Genomic DNA, 21,907 nt, shown 5'->3' on the forward strand with positions numbered 1-21,907 from the left:
ATTGGCGAAGAAATGTTTGCAAGCTAGATGTCAGGCACGGCAAACAGACCAACGGTCATATGATCAACCATTGAATTCCTGAGCTGGGCTACAGTCTGTGTGCACTTAACTCATACACTCAGTTGAACTGAGCAACTTCTCAATAGCGTTTCATCAACCTCGTCAAGCTTAGGTCAACAGATCTAGAAACAGCGACCCTCTCTTTATCTTCCATCAGTGATTGAAAACCTCCGAATTCGAGACCAATTTCTTTCAAAAGCCCGACAAAGATGAATGGGACTGAGCACCATGCAGGAAGTTGGTGTCGTATGGGTTAGAGTCCCAGGTGAAATAGTTCCGACAGCACTACTTTCTAACCATTTCATCATTTTTGATGCACATCAGTAGCCAATTTCCGCATATGGAATCAGAACTACCATTTTGGTCCGAGTAATCTTATTGACAGAACCAACACATTGATACATTCACTAATCTGTCCCAGGTGCTGTTTAACGATCCGCTTGTAACCGGGGTGACAAGTGCCTAGTCGAGACAGACCAGGCTACATGATGGAGAATCGTTAAGCACTTCTCGAGATTACAAAATGATACACCTCAGAAGTTGCTTCCGAGACAAGCTGGATTAGCACAAATGCCGACTTCATCGTTCACCAGAAGTACGATTGAGATGGGCCACAACTGGATCCTGACCCACCCCTTCACCATTGAATTTCAGCGATCAGATGCCGACAACCACTGTTGACGCCCTAGAGAAATTGAGTAGAAAAAGTGACTGTTTTGCTGGTCGTCCTCTTTGGCTTAGATGTCTTTGAGCCTTTCGACTGGCACTGCTATGAAAACAGCGACATTGCCTTATGTGCCATGATATCGTAGCGTTTGATAAGCTGATGCGAAATATTCGTGCAGCGCAATATGTCCTTGCTGTCTTAACCACGAGCGAAATAGCGTCTTCCACTAAAGGATAATGGTGATCAGGATTTGTTGAGCACTGCATTAACAAACTCATCTTGAACAACTTTGAAAGATATCGATACCTGACCCAGCCATGGTAATTATTCGTTCGCGAATGCTCCACAAACTATATCGACCGCACGACTCGACGCCCTTCTCGGAGAATTACCAAGCTCATTCTCTCATACAGTGGGACCGGGCAAGCGGAAATCAAGAGGTGAGTGATGGCGGTTCATCTAATCAGCACAAATCACCGGATCGATCTGGATGAGCCAATCAGAGAGACGTATCAAGTGCCGCCAAATCGTTCCAAGGTCGTTCCTCAAAGCCCATTCGCAGCACTTAAAGTGATAGTAATTCGACTACACTAACGAACTTGGTGTCATAAGAAATGCCGTGTGAAAGGATCAACCCCACCCGGGCTGACTAACCGTGTTTCCCAATTAACCCGGATCAAATTACGTGAATAACACCCCCTTTTCACTAGACGCTTCACCGCCTGAACTGCTTTTATGGTAATTCCACCGTGTATTCAGTATACAACTCTATTCGCCAGTCGTAACTTTATCGAAAGCAGCTGTTTGCAACGGCCCTTGTTATACAATACAGGGAATATTAAAAACTGAAATGACCATAGAGTCAAACCTATAAATCGTCTATTGTGGAAATCTTCCAATTTTGCAGTGGTTTCTCCCGATTTCTGATTAAGCGCTGCAAAATCCGAAATTCCCCATGAGTTGGCATTATCCATTTCGCTGACGCAGTCGGGTGCTTCACTCCGCGTGCCGATGAGTCATCACATGTCCGACGGTTCAGATTGGCCTGCCTACCAGTGCAGATTCAGAAGAACAGCTGTTACCTAGCTAATTTATCCAGCCAGTTAAGAGTGAGAGGAAGATTTTTTACAAACCATTGTTTGCAGATGAATACTCTATTGAATTTTGTCAATGTTTATGGGGAATCACAAGATACGGAGTGATCATTCTCGGCCGAAGGTCATTCGCCGACATATATTCGAAACAACCGTGGCATTCGCCATCCGGAAAGGCGATCCCTCTCTTTATCAACAAAAAACACCTGGCAGCTCTCCAAACACATTCATTTATGCACCAATTTGGTTTATGTGGAAATCCAAATGAATCCAGTCTGCATCGCTTTTTTATGATACTTTGCAACTAAATGTGCTACCCAGGCGCCACCTTGTGTTTCTGTTCTTACGATATTCGAGACACCACAGTGCATTTTCTTGGGAGACAACACCCATGGTTGCTAAAACCTCTTCGACAGACCACGACCGATTTCGGTCTTCTTGGGACTCAGTCTATCTTATGTATTATTTGAACAGAACTTGTACGAAATTCGCCAAATACACTCATTTTCACATTAATTTGGTTTTGACGGGAAATACATCTGGATCGTTGCTGTTTACATACCAGTATTATGGTGATACTGTATAATATTTTGATCTGGTTTTCTATTTTACCACTATACTTGCCCGATGAGACACAGCTGAAAGCGACCGTCCGCAATCTAGCCTAATTTTAATCATTACGTTAGATTTGTTTGCAAAGGCTCGCAATCCACATCCAACTTCTACACTTCCTTGAACGTGTAGTTTTAGGAACAGTGTGCCATTCGACTAAGTGCGTGAGATCAGTTATCTGATCCCATGTATGCTTTTGGAAATAAGCGAGCACAGAATGGTCCATTAACCACTCCCAGGAGTATCTGCACTTTAACAAGACCACCCCAATGAAAATTAGTACGACGTACGGAATGGTGGCAAAATACCAACCACGAATACAACTAAGTGTCTTGTGTCCCAGGGAGCCATCCGTTCACCTTTTTGTTTTGCATATTGCACAGATTCCTTGCATAGCGATGAGTCAAGCGTTGTAATAAATGTCGCCGTTGGCATAGCCTCTTCTTTGGTCGTTGAGTCAAAGTTATTCGAATAGGATATCCATGCTACCTGGCTTCGGTTGCAAAACATTTTCCTCAGACCGTCTTCAGGCAATTGCGTCGCGATTGTCGCTATACTTTGTTGTGGCCAACATCCGGATGGTTCAATAATCATTACTTGTTGCTTCTTAGACTCCCAAACTGCTCGGGCGTAACCTCGCAGAAGTCTATACCTAAGAATCCGGCGAGTGGGTTTCTTATCAGGCTGTACACGGGCCCTTTCCATAAAACTGCATCCCTCACCCGTGGTTTTTGTGAACTGTTGAAAGTTTGCTTCATTGATATCCGGTGTTGCGTTCTAATGCCTTCTTTCGGAAGTGCTGTATCCTCCTCGACGTATTAAAACATGTTCAGATCTTCGATTTTTACGCTTTACTTGCAAAGGCTCGACGAACAGACCAACAGTCACCCGAATTGCAGCCAATATATCCCAAAAAGGAATTGAACGACGTCCATTAATTCTGGTTGGCAGGACGGATTGGAGACATGTTTGAAAGGACACGCTGCCCTGCCCAGAACTATCGCAGAAGGCCCTGAATGCAGCAATCGAACCGATGTTGGTTTGGGCCCCCAAGAGAGTGTGAAAACTATTTTCATGGGCGCACGAATGGTGGCCATGTGCGTAATGATGAACAGCACTTTTAGCGTCAGTGCACTTGAGTTCTGGTCACATGGTTTAGGGAGCAGATCTCCTCCGTCGGTGTAAGCAAGGCCAAGCAGGAATGCGTTTGGACACACACGGAAGGTGAGCGATACAGGCTTGAATGCTGATGAGTGCTGCTTACCGCTCACACCAGTTAGTTTTTGAAACTCCAAGGATTAAGGAAATCCTGATACACGGTGGGTGCTTATATTCCTTTAAGGATACATTTTTGGGATCGGTTTCAACCGTAAAGTTTATTCTACGGTTGCAAACTTTGATAAATGCAACCAAAACATCGGTAACGCTCTGTTAACCACTGTTTAACGGAGTTCCTGACTAATGTCCAGTCAATATCATGCCACTTATATGGACCTATCTAACCTTGTTGGATAGCTAATACCAGGGTGGTCTTGCGGTACGAATATGATTTAGAGTAAAATAGCCTCCAAATTAACTAATGTGATTTGGGCACTTGCAACACGAAAAACTAGTCTTTGGGCCGTAGACACCAATCATGCCGTTGCCTTGGTAGCGGCATGGCAGTCCAACCTGTATAAGCAGTTCAGTGTTTCCAAGCTTGTGCAAGTGTATAGCGACAGCTCGTGCGACGTCTTTCTCTCAACCAGGTCTTTTCCCGACAGTTTTACTTCAACATCGCTTGTCTTCTAGTATGCAAGCATCGACAAATATGGGTAAATCATTGGACCATGAATCTTTCACCTACAGACTAGGCTTCATCTGTCAGGTACAAGCACGATGTGCGTCTATCGAAAGTGCACTTCACGGTTGGAAAAAAAACCTGAGCACGTCAACACAGGCTACGAGCAAACTTAAACCAGTGGCTGCACTTTGGGCATGACGGAAATTCACTTCAAGTGCAAAGTTCGTATTGACATTTTGTGGTTTGCTGCCTTGTCGAGGTCTGCACACACACACACACACATGTATGTGCACAAACACGCATTCCGAGTAAAGTGGGACCGTGGTGGACAGAATGCATGAGGTGAGTCAGTATATCACCTGCGTAAACAGTACAACAGATTTCGCCTGTAAACAGTGAGAGTCAGCGAGGAGTGAAGTTAACGGTTAATGCCTTTGACATGCGAAGACCGGTGACCACATGCTGTTTCCGGTAGCACCAACGAGGTGAGCTGAATTAATAACGTGAAAGTTGTGTTGATTGTCACCCGCTGCAGGTGTGTTGCGAGCAGGGTAAGGATTTTGACTGAAGTAATTCAAATTGTCGCACTATGAAAGATGACTGAGAGCCACTGAATCAACNGTCGCACTATGAAAGATGACTGAGAGCCACTGAATCAACAGTGGCGCGATAAATAAGCCCTAGTGGATATCCTTGTATTTTAGTGTGGGATAAGTGTTTGGTTTGAGCTGTCCCGAACTAGGTGAAACGGGATGGCATTTCCTGGGAATCAGTTTTTTCAGGACTGTGGTTGACAGGACGATTATGTTGGTATATGTTTACTCCTGTACGTTTGTATTGTCCTAAACAGACAACATTACCGGTTTTAAGACAGCACTGATAAAGTCAAGTGTATCTTCTTGATATCTCTTCGTCAGACTCGCAAAATAGATAGAATGTAAGAGTATCTGATCAGAACTAAATTCGGTGGTTGGTTAAGAAAATACCACACGGTTCGACAGTCACCTGACCAGCCAACCATATGGGTACTAACGGCTGATTTAATTTTGAATACAAAGTTCAAACTGGTGAATTCTTTTGCTGATAATTACAGCAGTGGTCACAGATCTTTGGTCTGCTAGACTTTGACAAGTTTGAAGGTACTTCGTAGACAGGTATAAAAGCCGTTGCGGCGTTTACACGGTGTCCTTTGTCTAGGAGATGCTCAGATATTCATTTGGTCTACTGTGTCATGTCTGTTCGATGAGAAACAGCTGTTAGTCAGCCCATACGAGTATCACAAATGAGCAAACGCGAGTACCCAGTTTATTTAGGGTGCCCTTGGATCCACCCAGCTGGAAGTTATTTACAGGCAGGGCAGTGGCTCGCACAATCAGAACGGTTAGTCGGCCACCGTTCCAGGCGTCCGAAGAAACTAAGAGCATTGTCCGAAGTGCGAATATGTAGGCCCGACGAACCAGCGTCCTTATGCTAGTGTCGGTGACTTGTTCGCCTCGGTGAACGGAGGCCTGGATGGCAAACCCCAAGATAGCCAATAGTATCCACTGCAAGTGATCTCCAATAAGAGTGAAACTCAATTACAATGCTCCTTCAGAATATTAGGACGGTGAAATTAAAAGTGCTTTTAAGATTGCACTATGGACACTGAAACGATACTTGTGTTTAATCACTTCATCACGTTTAGGAACCAACTAGGCGCGACATACCTGTTTCGCGTTCGTTGAAGAAGCTGGAAGAAAATTTCACTTTCAGATTCGAGGTGATGGTACACACTGCTACATGCTTCACACGCTTTGGATTACGTATAGTTCTCATCCTGTGTGGGGATCGAACCACAAAAATTCACATATAAGATTTTTCGTGTGTTGTTTGATGTCCGGATTCGTTCACTCCGCGTGAGATCACACCGCCGCCACTTCCGGTCGATTTTCGGAGCAGCCATCTGCTGCAACTTTCACCTTACCCGGTTGTCAAGAATTGAATACATCAGTTTCATGATTGGATAAGTACCGAAATAACAAGCGACAAATAGAACCGTATTGTCAACTAAATGTGTGGACAAGTTGGACATCGTTCTCACTTCAGCACATAGATCCACATCAGTTTCGACTGTTAACTGTTACTTGTTTGGGCTAGTGTGAAAACTGAATTGCAAACGGGATGTATAAACCACCATTATTACCTGTGAGTACTACTCCGATGCGAAGGAGGAAATATTAAGATAACCGGAGCTAGAGTGCTCTCCTCATATATTGCTGCAACCCCTCGTATTTTGCTGTATCAACCGCTGCAAAACAGAAATCGGACACAGCAGGTTCCCACTACAATGTCCAACCATCATACATTTGTATAAACCTATAAGAACTGTGAACTTTTCAAAGTTTTTGAAATGCGTGGTTTGCAAATTAATGTTTTGCGTGACAGCGCAAAACGCTCTCTTTTGCAGAGTAATTTGCTTTCGGCGGAAGCCTCAACTGGATCCAGCTGAATCTCTCGTTTATGAAGTAGACGACAATGACTGAAGGATTAGTGGTGATACATTCGGTATAAGTTCGGGACAATCATATTGCTGATCAGCAGCGCGTAATCGAATGCTTAAGCGTTGAAACCAGTAACTTGAGATGCGCACCGCTGGCTTTTCCACTTAAGAATGGGTGTTGGGCACGAGTTACACGATATTTTTTCGGAAGGCAATATCAGATGAGGAAACTTGGGACTATGTTGATGAAGAATCATTTCGGGAGACACGATTTTTCACAATTTTTTCCACGATCTGGTGCAATGATAGACAGTTCACGTTACCATTGTAAGAAGTAAACCCCTCACTCTCAAACTGCCCTTTCAACAAGGTGGCCTGTCTGAGGAAGGATAACTGCGCGTCCATAACAACCTTACATGATGTTTGATCAGGCACTCGCTTATCTGTTCATCGAGCTGGTTATCAGGCTGAGGTAAGAGATCTACCGTCACCGGACGAGCCACCGGTTAACTCTGTAGAAATCGAGTTCACATCACTCTTGTTTGAACAGTTCTGCCCCTATTTTTGCGTAACTAGTCTGCTGAGTCCAAACCAAAGGAGGAAGCACTGTACTCGAATTTCGCTCTTATAAGAGCTTATTAGCAGTGCATATCCTTGATGCCGGAGTTTAAACTTTGGACATCTGACGTGCGACGGGAGTGTCACAACCAGCAGCTCTCGAACTGACTCATGGATTACCTCAGGTGTGTAAAACTGGTGAAATCCAGGAAGGTTTCAGGATAACCTGGGGTGACTGCTACCTCTAACGTTGCTTACGTTGTTTGGAGCTGACATGGAACAGCATGCCTGTAGAATTATTCTCCCCTTCAAGTAACATCGAAGCACTCAAATGAATCTTTTTCTGGAAGAAAAACCTAATACCAGAACACGGGTGACACAACCAAGTGAGTTCAATGCTGAACACATACTTTCCAGCAATAAACTGGCGACTTTATTTTGGAAGTATCTCCCCTTCACGTAACATCGAAGCATTCAAATGAATCTTGGTTTACTGTTTGGAAGAAAAACCTGATACCAGAACACGGGTGACACAACTAAGTGAGTTCAATTCTGAACACAAACTTTCTGGCAATAAACTGGCGACTTTATTTTGGAAGTGTCCACGATGCAACTGAACTTTTAATAAGGAGTTTTATGCTCCGTTTGAATTCAAGCTCATCTTGAATTTTCCCGGTAGCCCTGTTTGAAATCTGTTCGCATCCAACATTATGTGCAGAATAGTTGTTAGGTTTTGATTTTTTTTCGAAACATTCTCAAAACGTTTTAGAAGCTCCACCAATTCGCCACAGAAATCGACTCCAATCTGCATGTGTTTGCTTTAGCTCATATTCATCTCAGTTGTGAACCATTCCAGTCAATTCCGCAAATATCGAACGAGGTAAGTATCGTCTTCTAATGAGGCGCGAAACTTTACCATATTCGCTTATCTGTAGTCAAAACCGCGGCCGACCTGAGAAAGCCAAGTCAACAAACTACCACCCTCATCACTACCACCAACATGAGGAGCAAGCTCGAGCATAGCAGCCCACTTTTTCAGCTCCAATCCAACCGCAGTCTGATTTGAAACTGACGTCCTCTGAGAGTGATTCAAATTATTTCACCGTATTACACAAAGACTGAGTGACCTGGAATTCGAATGCATACGACTGCATTTAGCGCCAGCTGGTTTGTGTTTTGTCCCGGTAGAATAAAACGGGACCGCGGTACGCAGGACATCGGAGAAATTTTACTGTTTGAAGTATTCCTATGCACCCAGTTGTCTTTGTTCTGAATCGCGGTATGATTACGGTGGGAGACAATGTGTAGTTTTTTGAATGTGGAAAGATTATCGCTCTAGGTCCAGTAAGCTGCTCCCTCTGAGTGGCCGCTTCTACACCGGTTGGCCCTTCATGGCGGCTTATGATGACTTTACGAAAAGCGCCATATCTTGGTTCCACTGGCGTGCGTCACTTTTACTGTGGGTTCAGTGTGGTGTTATTGATGTTGCTCATCCGGCATCGGAGGGGGACTCAACCAGCCGCCAGCATGTTCTTCCATACTGTTTTTCAGAAACAGCGGATGTATAATTTACCAATACCATCCACGTAAATGTGGATTGCGGCTCCATCGAAGCGCTGAGAGAAGTATCCAACAGGTTACCTTATCCGACCATATCTTTGAGAGCCTCTTGCAACCTAATCATGTCAGACATTGTATGTCTTCGAATCAAATGTACTGAAACTTATCAAACTATGTCAGTCAAGCCTTCCAGTAGACCATTTCAACTCCGTTACCTGCTCATTTTCGAGCCAAATGAGAAGCAAAATAATCAACACATGCCATCTGAGTCGAAGAGACTTAATTTGGCGAGTGCGAGAAATGTATTCCAAAACTTTAAACAGTGGCATCGTTTGAGCTAGGATGTATAGTAGTTACGTTGATTTTTTCCACTACCGGAGGGAAATCAATGTAGCTGCAGAACCTACCGATCATTCAAAAGTTTTACTATCCGAGTTTTTCTCTCTGAGCACTCGTTCATTGGATAGCCGTCGATTCACTCTCAATGACGACAAACAGATAGTGCACTGAATGACCGCCGGTTGATTTGAGCAGCAAATCGAACAATTGTATAGAAGATCGAATCATATGAATTTTTCGACCAACAACGTAGATGCCTTCACTTTGTGTTACGGTGTATCGTGTGTCTGATTACGTGACATGAACTGAAGAAGCGCGGTCAGTTGTTATCACTAAAAACGCACGTAAACCTGGGCTGGGACGGTCCATTGAAGGAAAGGGTGGGCGCGGTTTAGTATGTTTTAGGACCCGTAATTTGTGCGTATCGGAACCTCGAAGAGTGTGGAAAGCTTTCAGTGATATATATTTAGATCATCGTAGCAACATCTAGTCCTCTGTAGACGGCGTACTTAATATAGTTTGTCCGTTCTATTGTTACATTTATGGTCACAAAATGAAGTGTAACCTGAGGCTACTTCAGCGCGCTTATTTAACTGTTATTCTCATCTGAACACCCAAGCTTCAGACGAGCTTGGCTCGTGGTCATCGGGTAGGCAGGTTTTTACAAAGCTACGGTCATTGGATAAAGAAGGAAATTTTTTCTAGGAAGTACGAAAAGACAACGATATGTAAACAATCTGTTTACCATCTGTCACGCTGAATGTTAGTGTTGTAGATGAACTAGGAACATCACGTACTCCCACCGGATCCAACAACATGTTTCACGTAGCAAATAGCCTAATAGGCGGTATACAAACGAGGACACTCCATAATTTTTGTCGGTATTTTCACTTGTATGTTATTTCCGGCGAAGACATTTTCTACCAGTAACACTGAAAAGCAAACGCATTCTATGATAAAGGCCACAAAGCTCATATTTGTCCAAGCGTTGGTGGATTCGACATCACTAACAATTACCCGGATACAGAAATACTGCTAGAAACAACGCCTCCTGTGTAATCACTTGTGATCCTCATATATTAATGCAGAAAAATTGGCAAATATTTCCACGTCGGAAGTTTTCATTTCCACGATGAATTAAAAAATAATGAGTTTTGCCAACTTTCTTCTATTGTCGGCAGTCCTGTTCCAGTGGAGACGGTTATCCTGAAGAGCTGGTTGTTTTGAAAGATAGCTTCTTAGACGTGGGCACGCATAGAGGATGGGAGACGGAAGTGGTTACAATTCCTTGAAGCTTCTGAAGCTTCTGCCTAGGTTGATCCCAGCAGTTGTTCTTCTTCTGAACGGAACCTGAAGGCTGCACCGGCTTAAGCGTTTCGGCTTCGACTAAAATGATTTCGTACAAACAACAATTATATATGATATTCATCTCATTAAGAACAAGCAAACGATTTTGCCAATCCTTGATCCGTTGTGTCACACCACAGGCGTTTATGGAAAAAAGCCGCATCTGGTCCCAGGGTTTCTACCATCACCAAACTTTGCGATGACTTCAGTGATCATCGTATGAACTGTACGAGGATGGGTTTGCAAGGGACCGGTTTAATTAACATCCAAGCCACTATCGTTTGAACAGTCTTCCTCCTGTTCTCGTGCTACTGCTCTCGTAAGTCGCCACCAAAGGGGGAGCACTGGATTCTAGTTTCACTCATAAATAAGCTCATAAACAGTATACATATTTGGCAGTACCGAGTTTGACTTGTGTTCTAGGACATAACGAACTCTTGCGATCCTGTTATCTACGTTCTGATATTCGAAAATCATCCGTTTCCATATCGGAAAAATAAACAAGCTTTCTCACACATCCCATAACAAATCTCCTAATGTATTTTCCGCGAGTGTTCTCAGCATTTCGCATTCTCACGTTTGTTCGAGCACCGACGGCCAAATAAACAAGCTAAGTAGAAGCAGAGCATTTCCTCTCACCACGTGCGGGAACCCATTATGGTCATGTCATTTTTCATTCGGTTGCTATTAGCTCAAATACACCCGTGTTCTGTTTCATTCTCAGTGTACATCGTACGTGGACAACTTGTTTCACATTGACGTGTAGTCATTTCTTGATATGGCAAAGTGCTAATGAACAATTCTGTTTCAAGTGTACATCGTACGTGGACAACTTGTTTCACATTGACGTGTAGTCATTTCTTGATATGGCAAAGTGCTAATGAACAAATCATCTGGCTGTGTTTAACGTTTTCGGTAGTGCTTTGTCAATAACTCTGTTGACTGAGATCATGCAGTGCTAGCAGTTCATTTGACTTGTTTTGATGAACCAGATGTAATCTCTCAAACGTGTCAATGTGGTTGGAGGACACATTTTTGCTGATAGCTGTGTCTCAGGTGGCAAGTTGGTTGTCATTCGCTACCGATTAGGCTGTGAACGGGGGGTGGGGGTAGGATTCTGGACACCCGCGTAGAGTCATGACGAAACGGAAGTTTCGTATGGAGCTGGATGTAAGGGTAAGCTTGTTATGCTTTTTCAAATTCGGCGGAATGGTGTTGAGGAGTGAACTTGCACTTATGAGACCTACCGGCCAACTCAAGCATGGTGAGACAAGCCTAACACTGACCGTTTTGTAATTCTTTTCGTTTCAGTGTGATACCACCATTCCGCCACACAATATCATACAAATCTATGGCCCGGGAGTTGCCTAAGGTAAATCAATGCGGTTACTATGGTCAAGCAGATGGCACGTGGGCAAAGGTATCAGTTGTTAGAAAAAGAGGCCAATTCACCTCAACCTACTGCTATTGCGGTATGAAAGCGCTGTTTTTCTATAGAGAAAATGTTGGTAGCTCAGATAGTGGAGATGGTCGTTGGCTTATTCACTGAGCCGTGCAGTTTGCAAACGTTTTATCACCAGTCGAGGTGACATCCTCAGCGTAGTAGTGCGTAGCGATGTTTTGGTGGTTGTGGAAAGAAAGCCGAGTAGTACTGACAAAGAGTCACCCCCTAAGATTGCTCTCTTTGAAGAGTTATTCAGCAGTGTTGCTATCCTATTCTGTGTACCCATCTATGACTGAAGGCTCTGTCAGTAATTGGCACTTACCTTCCGGATTTGTGAAGCAACAAATATTATTCGGCTGTTGGAAGTTTTTTGCTTTTCAGCTAAGGACGTTTTGGCCTTGAATACGAAGCCGCAAAATGATTCAGCTGGTCCATTGGATCGATATTATCAAGATGTTACAAGAGTAGCGAATGCACTTTTTCACTTGATCTTTCTAGATCACAACAGCCCTGTATATTAAAAAGGCATAATTTGTGTCTCAAGAATACTGTGATGCGTGGGAGCGTTTGATTTCTGGTTGATACTATTTACCTCCATGGTGAAAAAATTTCAGTGTTGTCTTCTGCTGAAATGCTACTTTTCCGTTGCGAAATTGGTTAAGTCAGAGGAGTGAGAGTTTTCTGAGAGGCGGACAACTCTTCTTTCTCAATGGGCTCACACATTTGTGGGGTCTCAGAACACAGGGTTCTTTAGATAGAGCCAGCCGCATGGCAGATGTTTCGACTGTATTAAAGTGGAGCATTTTGAGTATTCGCATTAACTATGTCAGATCATAGTGAACTATAGAGATTTCTGACTCTCAGTTAACGCCGGAACGTGTTGTGGCACACTTTCTAAATCAAATCAACTAAAACTGAGGTAAACTTGTCATGCAGTACGCAGTGAGTTCCTGTAGATGGTAGCCATCACGAGCAAACAGAAAATCTGTGACGCGCAAACTAGCGGAACTTTATGTATTCTACACCATTCGTTGGGCAGTATTGGGTTTGTGAATTGTTGGAACTTGAGAGAGATTGAAAAGTTAAGGTAAACCAGTCTATAAATCATTGCGCGAGATTGTTATTCACAGTTAGACTTCGCTTAAGTTTCATTCATACGTCCGGTTCTAAACTAGACTTAACGTAGGATCGTGTAAAACCACTGGACCGATGGGGAATGTTGCATTGATTCATGGCATCCGATCGGTTGATAATTTTGGCTATTAACGATCGTAACATGGCGTACCATCCGAAGATGAAATCATGTGCCTTCCGTGGAACAGCGGTTGAAAATTTCATGTCTGTTTATCAACATTGTAGAAAATGTGATCTTATCACAAAAATGGCTAGTTTGGGGACTTTCTCAGCTCTGATCCCCTGGTGAACTGGACCAGCATTGGCCGTCAACGGATTAGTGAGATGGGCATCCCTAATGCAGTCGATCAACACGTGTCCATCACATGACTCAGGCCGAGGGATTAGCTGTACCGGTTTCATGTTGCTGATCTGAAGCCACGTCAGGCGAGTTGTTGGAACACCAAATAGAGGAAATATCAATATCCATAATCCACCAGAAAAGCAAAAATTTTGATGTAAGCGGTACAAAGGGGAGACTGGATATATTGCACATTTGTTTCATTGATGAGGGGCTTTCGGACCATATGTTCCCTTTTTCTTGAGTTTGGATCAACACATACAAGTTTTCTATAGAGGAGAATGTTGATAGTTCAGGTGGCGTAGATGGTCGTTGGCTTGTTCGCTGAGTTGGGCAATTTGGTTGCAAACGTTTCATCACTAATCGAGGTGACATCATCAGTGCGTAGTTGTGAGTAGCGGTGGGTTAGTGGTTGTGCGTTCAGTAGTGTTACGTGTGTGTTGATATACGTGCTGGTAGCCGGGGACGACCTTTGACCGCGATTAGTTATTCTGTCGGGCGGTTCCATTGGTTGTTCTTTTATCCCGTGTCCTCATTCGTCGATGCCCACCTGACCTTTGAACTTGGCATCCCTTCCCGTGGTAGTCTGGTCGGTGTTGAGGTGATCTTTGTCCTTCCGAGTTCCCGTTGTGACCTTTATTGATTTGACTCCGAGGAGTTCCTTGTTTCTTCGTTTGTAATCCATTATTCGGTCCTTCTTGAGTGTTTCGGTTGCAATGTTGATCTCTTGCACGTAAAGGTGCGTAAATTGGATCCAGTTCGATGCACCGGTTGATTGACCCTGCCGTAGAGTACCATGCTTCCAGAAATTCTCTTCCGTGTCGCGTGCCTCCGTATGCCAAAATTTTCGCGTTTTCCAGATTGAATTTGTGGCCTTGTTGGTCCTCGTGTATAGATATCAAGGACAGGGGGTCATGCCTCCTGACAGCCGCGTTGTGTTCTTTTATTCGTGTACATAATTTTCTCCCAGTTTGTCCAACGTAGAATTTGTTGCAGTCGTTGCAGTCGATTTGGTATATCACATTGTTCCTCTTGGTTTTGTCCCGGTTGTCCTTCGGTTTACAGATTAATTTCCTTAGAGTAGTACTCGGTTTGTGGGCCACGAAGATTCCTTTTTGCTGGTTGCGAGTTCTGGTTGCGATGTAAGGTAGGACTACTCGTCTGGTGGCTTGTTCTTGCTGTGGCTGTTGTTGAGATGTATTCTTCTTTAAGCTTCTCTTAACAAAACTCCTTGGATATCCATTCTTCCGGAACACTCTGTATAGATGGTTTTCCTCCTTCTTCCGTAGTTCTGTGGTGCTGGCCTAGCACGTTAGCCCGAAAGAAACCACCTGTAATAGCGCCCTTCCAGTGCATAGTTGCCTAACCCTCGAAGGAAGCATGAGAACTGAATCACTCTCGGGTTACTCAAGCCTACAGAGGAAGAGTCGGAATGCCTGCATTGGTTCAAGCCACGGTTCCCACGGTCAGCACGTTCGCACCTTAACAACTGACTTATTTCAAGTCTGTAGGGTAGCTCATTCATCACTGAGTTGTGAAAGCATGAAGCGCGTCGTTTTTTAAGCACAAGATGTGGGAAGATGTTATTGGAAAGTCTAGAGGCACATGAAACTCTGTTTGTATCTATCTCTTTCAAAATTCGCAATTTAATATGCGGTTCTTCCCCATGATACCACGTTTTAAACCACGTTTGAAAAACCGAATATTTCGACGCCTGGCAAACAGGCTAAAACCTACGATCCCATTATCTACAGAAGGGAACATTTACTGCATAAGGCCAGCGTGAGCTGTGGAGAAGAATACTATCCATTTCAGAATGGTGAGATCCTTTTGCCGGTTGAGTGCATTTGACGAAAGATGCTGAACACAGTTTATTAGTGGGATGGCCTTCATTTTACAGCCTGGCGTCTATGAAAACCAAAGAATCAGTGTCAGTCGCTTAAGCCTCTGTTCACTACAGAGTCTACCGTTTTAGCTGTTACGTATCATATCATCCAACATAAAGATTGTAAGCAGTCGGAATTATTGCCCGTATGTGGCCGTCGACAGTGCGGTATTGTTCAGTTTTTCGCGAATCACTTTTCCACGTATCATCCTTTCGCTTGAGCGCCACCCATCGCTGTGAACATTGCAATACGTTTGAGCGATTTTAGTAATCCAACCTAATTGCCAGTACCTCGTGTGATCATTTGCTTGCTAGCACAACCACCTGAGGGTGTGTGCGTGTATCCCCATTCAAATACCCGTCAAGATATTCATTATAGGATAGGACATCCGACAGAACTGGATTCGGAATAACACAGATTTGTAAACATGGGAATACTCTCAAGGCAGTTTCAAGAACTTCGAAAAAAGCAAACGCTTGAAAAAATTTCAGCATATCTTGTGTAAACCTGAATTGAGTTGAAAAATTATACGACCCGTCCATTCTGTAGACCAGATTTAGAAAAAAACTTGTGTGGTCTACTAGAAAGCAGACCATAGGTTTCTCAAAGTTGATGTTTGTGTAATCGGGACGCTCACATCACAAGCTTCTCATCAACACCCCAGTGTCACCCGCAACTGTCGCATGATGTGGATTAGTGATTCACACATGTATCCGCGCTGTACATGCATTTGGTGTTGTAACCGACTGCAACCGGTGACTTCAGAAGATTAGTGAAGGAAAAGACTGATCCAAAAAGAACACAATGGTCTCAGTGCAAGCAAAAGTGCGCAAAATCACAAGGAGCATCGCGGTACTTGAAGTGCACTTTTGACCTCAAATCAGGACTGCCCCATCGATTGTTGATTTGTTTCTCCTCTAAGTCACGCGTGAGTACTTACACATCCGTCCTTACTTGCTGCTTGGAAGTTGAGTCGATAGCTGGCTTTCCTGGTCCATTGACTTGGCGGCCTTACTGATGTGGTTAATCGTTTGTCCCCAGTTTATCTTGGACGTTCTGTTTTTAACCCTCAAGAATCTGACCGTCCTGATATCAAGTAAACAGGTGTCCTTTCCCCGATTGTTCTGTTGCAACGTCGATTTGCACTTCACCGAACATGAAACGGTAGGGATGCCACCCAACGAGTGTAACCTGAAGGAGGTGAGGCTTGAACAAAGAGGGATTTTTGAACTGTCAGCTCACCAAACTGACAGTACATACTAAACAAATCATACAGGGCGGTAAAGTAGCTACATTCCAAGCTTAATGTGAAGAGTGTATTACAGGTTCGCATAGTCGCACTCGGACCCGAACTGCGACTTGGGCTGTATAATGGGGTCGCATAATATCACTTCTAGCAACACCACAGGCTTATGCATGAAGATGGACTGTTTGTGAATCGAATCGTGAAACTTAAAGAGTTAAAATTGCACAGACCGATGATAATAATAGTAATAAGCCAGAACTGAGTCACATTATGGCTAGCAATGATTTAAACTTACTTGACCAAAACAGTGGTCATCATTGAGCATCATTACTGGTGAGATGTTTATTTTCCTGTCCAATAGTTTGTAACTGTTTAGTTGATGTTTGCTAGCAAACAACTCCGTGGCAAATGGCTTTTCTAGCAAGTGGATTTCCTTCTTACACTGACATGACCAGAGTTGCGTCGGTGTAGTGTTCTTAGTTGATTGAAAGAAATAATTGAAATGGGTGAACCCCTGGTTCATCGGTCACTGAGGAGCAGTCTCTTCGACACCGCGCGAATAAAGATGAAACCGTACTCTAGGATACGCCTTCTTGTCGAGTTAATTTTTTCCAAAGTGAATCACGCAATACAGTGTGTTTGTTCTGGTACTGCTGGCTGTATTAAAGCTTGCTTTCAATGAAAAATGAACACCGACCAGAAATTCCAACATTTTTCACTGAATAATTCATTTCATCAATCAGCCCTCGTCCCCGGCAATTCATTCTACATTTCTCATAAATTTAAGCACTAACAAACCAAAACGAGTCGGCTATATTTAACTGAATTAAGGTGCACAGTTTAAATTTACTTGCCTGTTTACCTGCCTGTTTATTCAATTTCAGCTGGCTAGACATAACAAACGGAATTTGTTGAAACCCGAATTAAGTGGAGTGCAGTACGCAGCCGAGCTTATCTCGCTGCTTATTGGTTATTACAGATTGAATCCACAGAGAAACTCCCACCAACCTATTCCAATGTGTGCTTGATGTTCGGGTGTTTTGCGTTTGTTTAAACTTTCAAAATTGTAGTGGTCCCGGAAATTACCCTCATATTCAGATGCACACCGTGAAGGATAAATTTTGCTGGAACAGGTGTTGATTGCTGGAAAGTTGATCACTTGACTGGTCTTCATGGTCAAATGGATAAGATGGTGGACCAATTTCTATCTCCATGAGTGCCTTTAAGATGACTACCGGTCTCTTTTCCGAATTTCTGAGCACTTATTGTCTCTGAAGAAACAGGCTCATAGATGCTGTTACAAGTTAAGGAAAGGAAAGGATATAATTTCATGTGCCTGTATCAGTGACAGGATTTAAGTGAAATACGAATAATTTTGGCTTTTTTTTCACGGTGAATCACTTCACGTGTGAAATCCTTCTTGAAGCGGCATCATTCTTGGGAACGGCCATTATCATCTTGCTGCATAGTGTGATCAATTCGAATGGGGTTACACTAAAAGGTAACCGGCTATAAGGTATAGTTGATACGAGTTATTGATCCAAAGCCCTGACGCCTAAAAATTGCCTCATTGACCTCAGATACGCGTACGAAAATACTAAGAGAGCGATATTGCCCAGGATTTTTTGGGTCGAAGAATGATGGTGAACAGGCCGGTTTATTTTCTTAATAAGCAATAAATTTGAGGTGAGGTATTCCTATTGCTTTGCTATGGTTAGGAATTGAAGCCAACCTCAAGTTTGAAAATGTTCATACAGGAATGCTGCATCATTGCGCATAAGTTTAGTAAGTCAAACACGGCTAACGCTTGCCACTGCCCACTAACACCTTCCTGTGACCTCAAAACGCAAATTGATCCTTCTGGCTTAACCAGTTAGACACAAATCAGGGGCAATATGATTAAGCAACCTCTGACTGTTGCATGCTACACATCCATGAGGTCTCACTAAGGTGTTCGCGAATGTCAAACAATCTCACAACTTAAAATCTCATAAACAAGTTCGCATAACAAACGAATCAACCAAGAAGTTGTATTCTTGACCTTCATACACCTATACCTTGGTCCACTTCGCTTTCTCTGGCAAGCAAATCGAGGCCAAGGGCGCAGAAGAAGCTGTGAAACGGGAGCATGATGGCTCTTCTGTTCGTTCTTGGATGCTAAGATACAAAACTCAATCATTGAGGGATTTCTTAGTTTTCAAGGCCTTAAAATGACAGCGGTTGCTCCTGGATGGCGGCGGCTTGGGGTTGGCAACCAACCAACCAATCGAGCTGATCAGCTCCTCAGTCTTCAGGCCACCAAAGTCGTTCAATCAGTCTTTACTGTAGAAAACCCTCACGTATTCGGGAAAGCCCACTTCATTGACGCGCGAAATCGCATGCCAGAAATTGTGGATTCTTGAGATTTATCAATAAAATGTGGTACTACATGTATAAAACGCGTAATAAAAGGACTACAAACATCAACTTATGGGAGTTTCCGTCTATGTTGTCGCCCAAATTGGTGCAAGTCCAAAGAAATCCTGGAGAAGAAGGTAAATCGATCTTAATCGGCGACACGCGCCTGCGTACAACACGTGGTAGCGCAAAATGGTCAAAAAGCGCACGCAAAAGATGTCGACCAAATTGTCCCGACATATCAAGAGTTAAAATTCCATGAGGGACTACAAATGAACATCGAGCCTAGAAGGTAGACGCGATAGACAGCAGGCTCGGACGAGGGAAGGGTTTGACCGGGGGAAAGGAAATTCACTTAGCACAGCACAATTTCTGCCAAGTTTTGTTGCAGAGAACGTACATTTAAGGCCACAGCCTTAAACATTTGGCGCTACTCACGATGAGTAATTTTAAAATCGGAAGAAACGCCTCTCCATTGTTTGTCCTACAATATCTTTTCAAGACATGTAGAGAGCGACAAAGAGAAAGAAAAAACAAAGGCTATCAGATGAAACTAGTTGTCACCTTTCTGAGGGACTGGATGGTGCAAACAAACATCCAACACTCAGGTAAGCAACCAAACTGTATGTAGAAATCAAATAAGGTGTGGTCTCACCCTCTTTTCCGGTAAGATAAGGACAATATTCCGGAACAATTATCTTGTTCGGTCCCAGTGAAACTAGCTGTCTAAAGTTATATATGGATGCGAAATTGTTTTCTTTCCAGACAGAGAAAGAAAGACAGAAAATTTTGCTAAAATGGAGGGCGAAGAGGAGTGCCTGTTTATCTTATGAACAATAACAATTGACCGGATCCAGCCACCAGAAAGTCGATCATAACATATCTCTTGGTAATCACGCCGTCCACCATTTAAAGCACAATCAAACATCCAACTTCATGACAAATGTTGTAGTAAATCTTGCTGAAAACGCTTGGAAACACTCGCGTTTTGTCCCAGAAGACGCGTTAACCGTGACGAATAGAATTTTCTTGTCACAGAGGTAAGAGTTGGAAACTTAGAGTAGACTTCAAAATAAGATTCATGGCTATCCGCGGATGGCGTGATTACCAAGAGATGTAGTGTGATCGACTTTCTTGTGACTGCCTCCGGTTAACTATTATTGTTCATAAAATAAACGGACACCTCTCTTCCCCTCTCCATTTAAGCAATATTTTCTGTTTTTCTTTCTCTGTCTGGAAAGAAAATAATTTCGCATCAAATTTTAACTTTAGACAGCTAATTTCACTAGGATCTAACAAGATAATTGTCCCGGAATGTTGTCCTTATCTTACCGAAAAAGAAGGTGAGAACACACCCTGTTTGCTTTCTACAAGCAGTTTGGATGCTTACCTGAGTGTTGAATGTCTGTTTGCACCATCCAGTCCCTGAGAAAGGTAACAATTAGTCTTACCTGATAGCCTTTGCTTTTCCCTTCTCACTTTTGCTTTCTACATATCTTGAAAAGGTATTGCAGGACAAACAATGGAAGGCCATGATTCTTGTCATCTTCAAACTACTCATCGTGTGTAGCGCCAAATTTTCAGGGCTGTGGCCTTAATTGTGCATGCTCTGCAGCAAAACTTGACAGAAAATGTGCATTGGTAAGTATACTTCGTTCCCTTCGGTCAAACCCGTACCTCCTCCTAGCCTGCTGTCTACTGCATCTACCTCATAGGCTCGATATGCATTTGTAATCCCTCATGGAATTTAACCCTTGATATTTCGAGCCAGTTTGGTCGACCATCTTCTGCGCGCGCTGTTTGATCGTTTTGCGTTGCCGCGTGTTGTGCGCAGGCGCGTAACCTTCTTCTCCGGGATTTCTTTGGATTTGCACTACTTTGGGCGACAACATAGATGGAAACTCCCATAAACTGAGGTTTGTAGTCCTTTAATTACGTGTTTTATACAGGTAGTACCGCAATTTATTGATAAATCTCAAGAATCCACAATTTCTGGCATGCGATTTCGCGCGTCAATGAAGTGGGCTTTCCCGAATACGTGAGGGTTTTCTACAGTAAAGACTGATTGAACGACTTTGGTGGCCTGAAGACTGAGGAGCTGATCAGCTCGATTGGTTGGTTGGTTGCCAACCCCAAGCCGCCGCCATCCAGGAGCAACCGCTGTCATTTTAAGGTCTTGAAAACTAAGAAATCCCTCAATGATTGAGTTTTGTATCTTAGCATCCAAGAACGAACAGAAGAGCCATCATGCTCCCGTTTCACAGCTTCTTCTGCGCCCTTGGCCTCGATTTGCTTGCCAGAGAAAGCGAAGTGGACCAAGGTATAGGTGTATGAAGGTCAAGAATACAACTTCTTCGATGATTTGTTTGTTATGCGAACTTGTTTATAAGATTTTAAGTTGTGAGATTGTTTGACATTCGCGAACACCTTAGTGAGACCTCATGGATGTGTAGCATGGGACAGTCAGAGGTTGCTTAATCATATTGCCCCCTGATATGTGTCTAACTTGTTAAGCCAGAAGGATCAATTTGGGTTTCGAGGTCACAGGCAGGATGGACTAATGTGTTAGTGGGCAGTGGCAAGCGTTAGCAGTGTTTGACTTACTAAACTTATGCGCAATGAAGCAGCATTCCTGTAAGAACTTTTTCAAACTTGAGGTTGGCATCAATTCTTCACCATAGCAAAGCAATTGGAATACCTCACCTCAAATTTACAGCTTATTAAGAAAATAAACCAGCCTGTTCATCATAATTCTTCGACCCATAAAATCCTGGGCAATATCGCTCGCTTAGCATTTTCGTACGTGTATCTGAGGTTAATGAAGCAATTTTCAGACGTCAGGGCTTTGGATCAATAACTCGTGTCAACTATACCTTATAGCCGGCTACCTTTTAGTGTAACCCCATCCGAATTGATCACACTATGCAGCAATATGATAATGGCCGTTCCCAAGAATGATGC

The 21,907-nt window shown here is 43.3% G+C and overlaps 1 protein-coding gene across 1 annotated transcript in view; it reads left to right on the forward strand.

The window, feature by feature from the left end:
• Positions 1 to 21,907, forward strand: part of T265_02542 (hypothetical protein) — a gene marked incomplete at both ends in the record, with an annotated part of 120,307 nt that overhangs the window by 86,876 nt on the left and 11,524 nt on the right. The window contains 2 exons of the mRNA XM_009166805.1: positions 8,094 to 8,133; positions 11,811 to 11,871. Coding sequence (XP_009165069.1) covers positions 8,094 to 8,133; positions 11,811 to 11,871 — 101 coding nt within the window. The remainder of the gene's footprint in view (positions 1 to 8,093; positions 8,134 to 11,810; positions 11,872 to 21,907) is intronic.

This window comes from Opisthorchis viverrini, assembly GCF_000715545.1.
Source record: "Opisthorchis viverrini unplaced genomic scaffold opera_v5_32, whole genome shotgun sequence".
NCBI lineage: Eukaryota > Metazoa > Platyhelminthes > Trematoda > Opisthorchiida > Opisthorchiidae > Opisthorchis > Opisthorchis viverrini.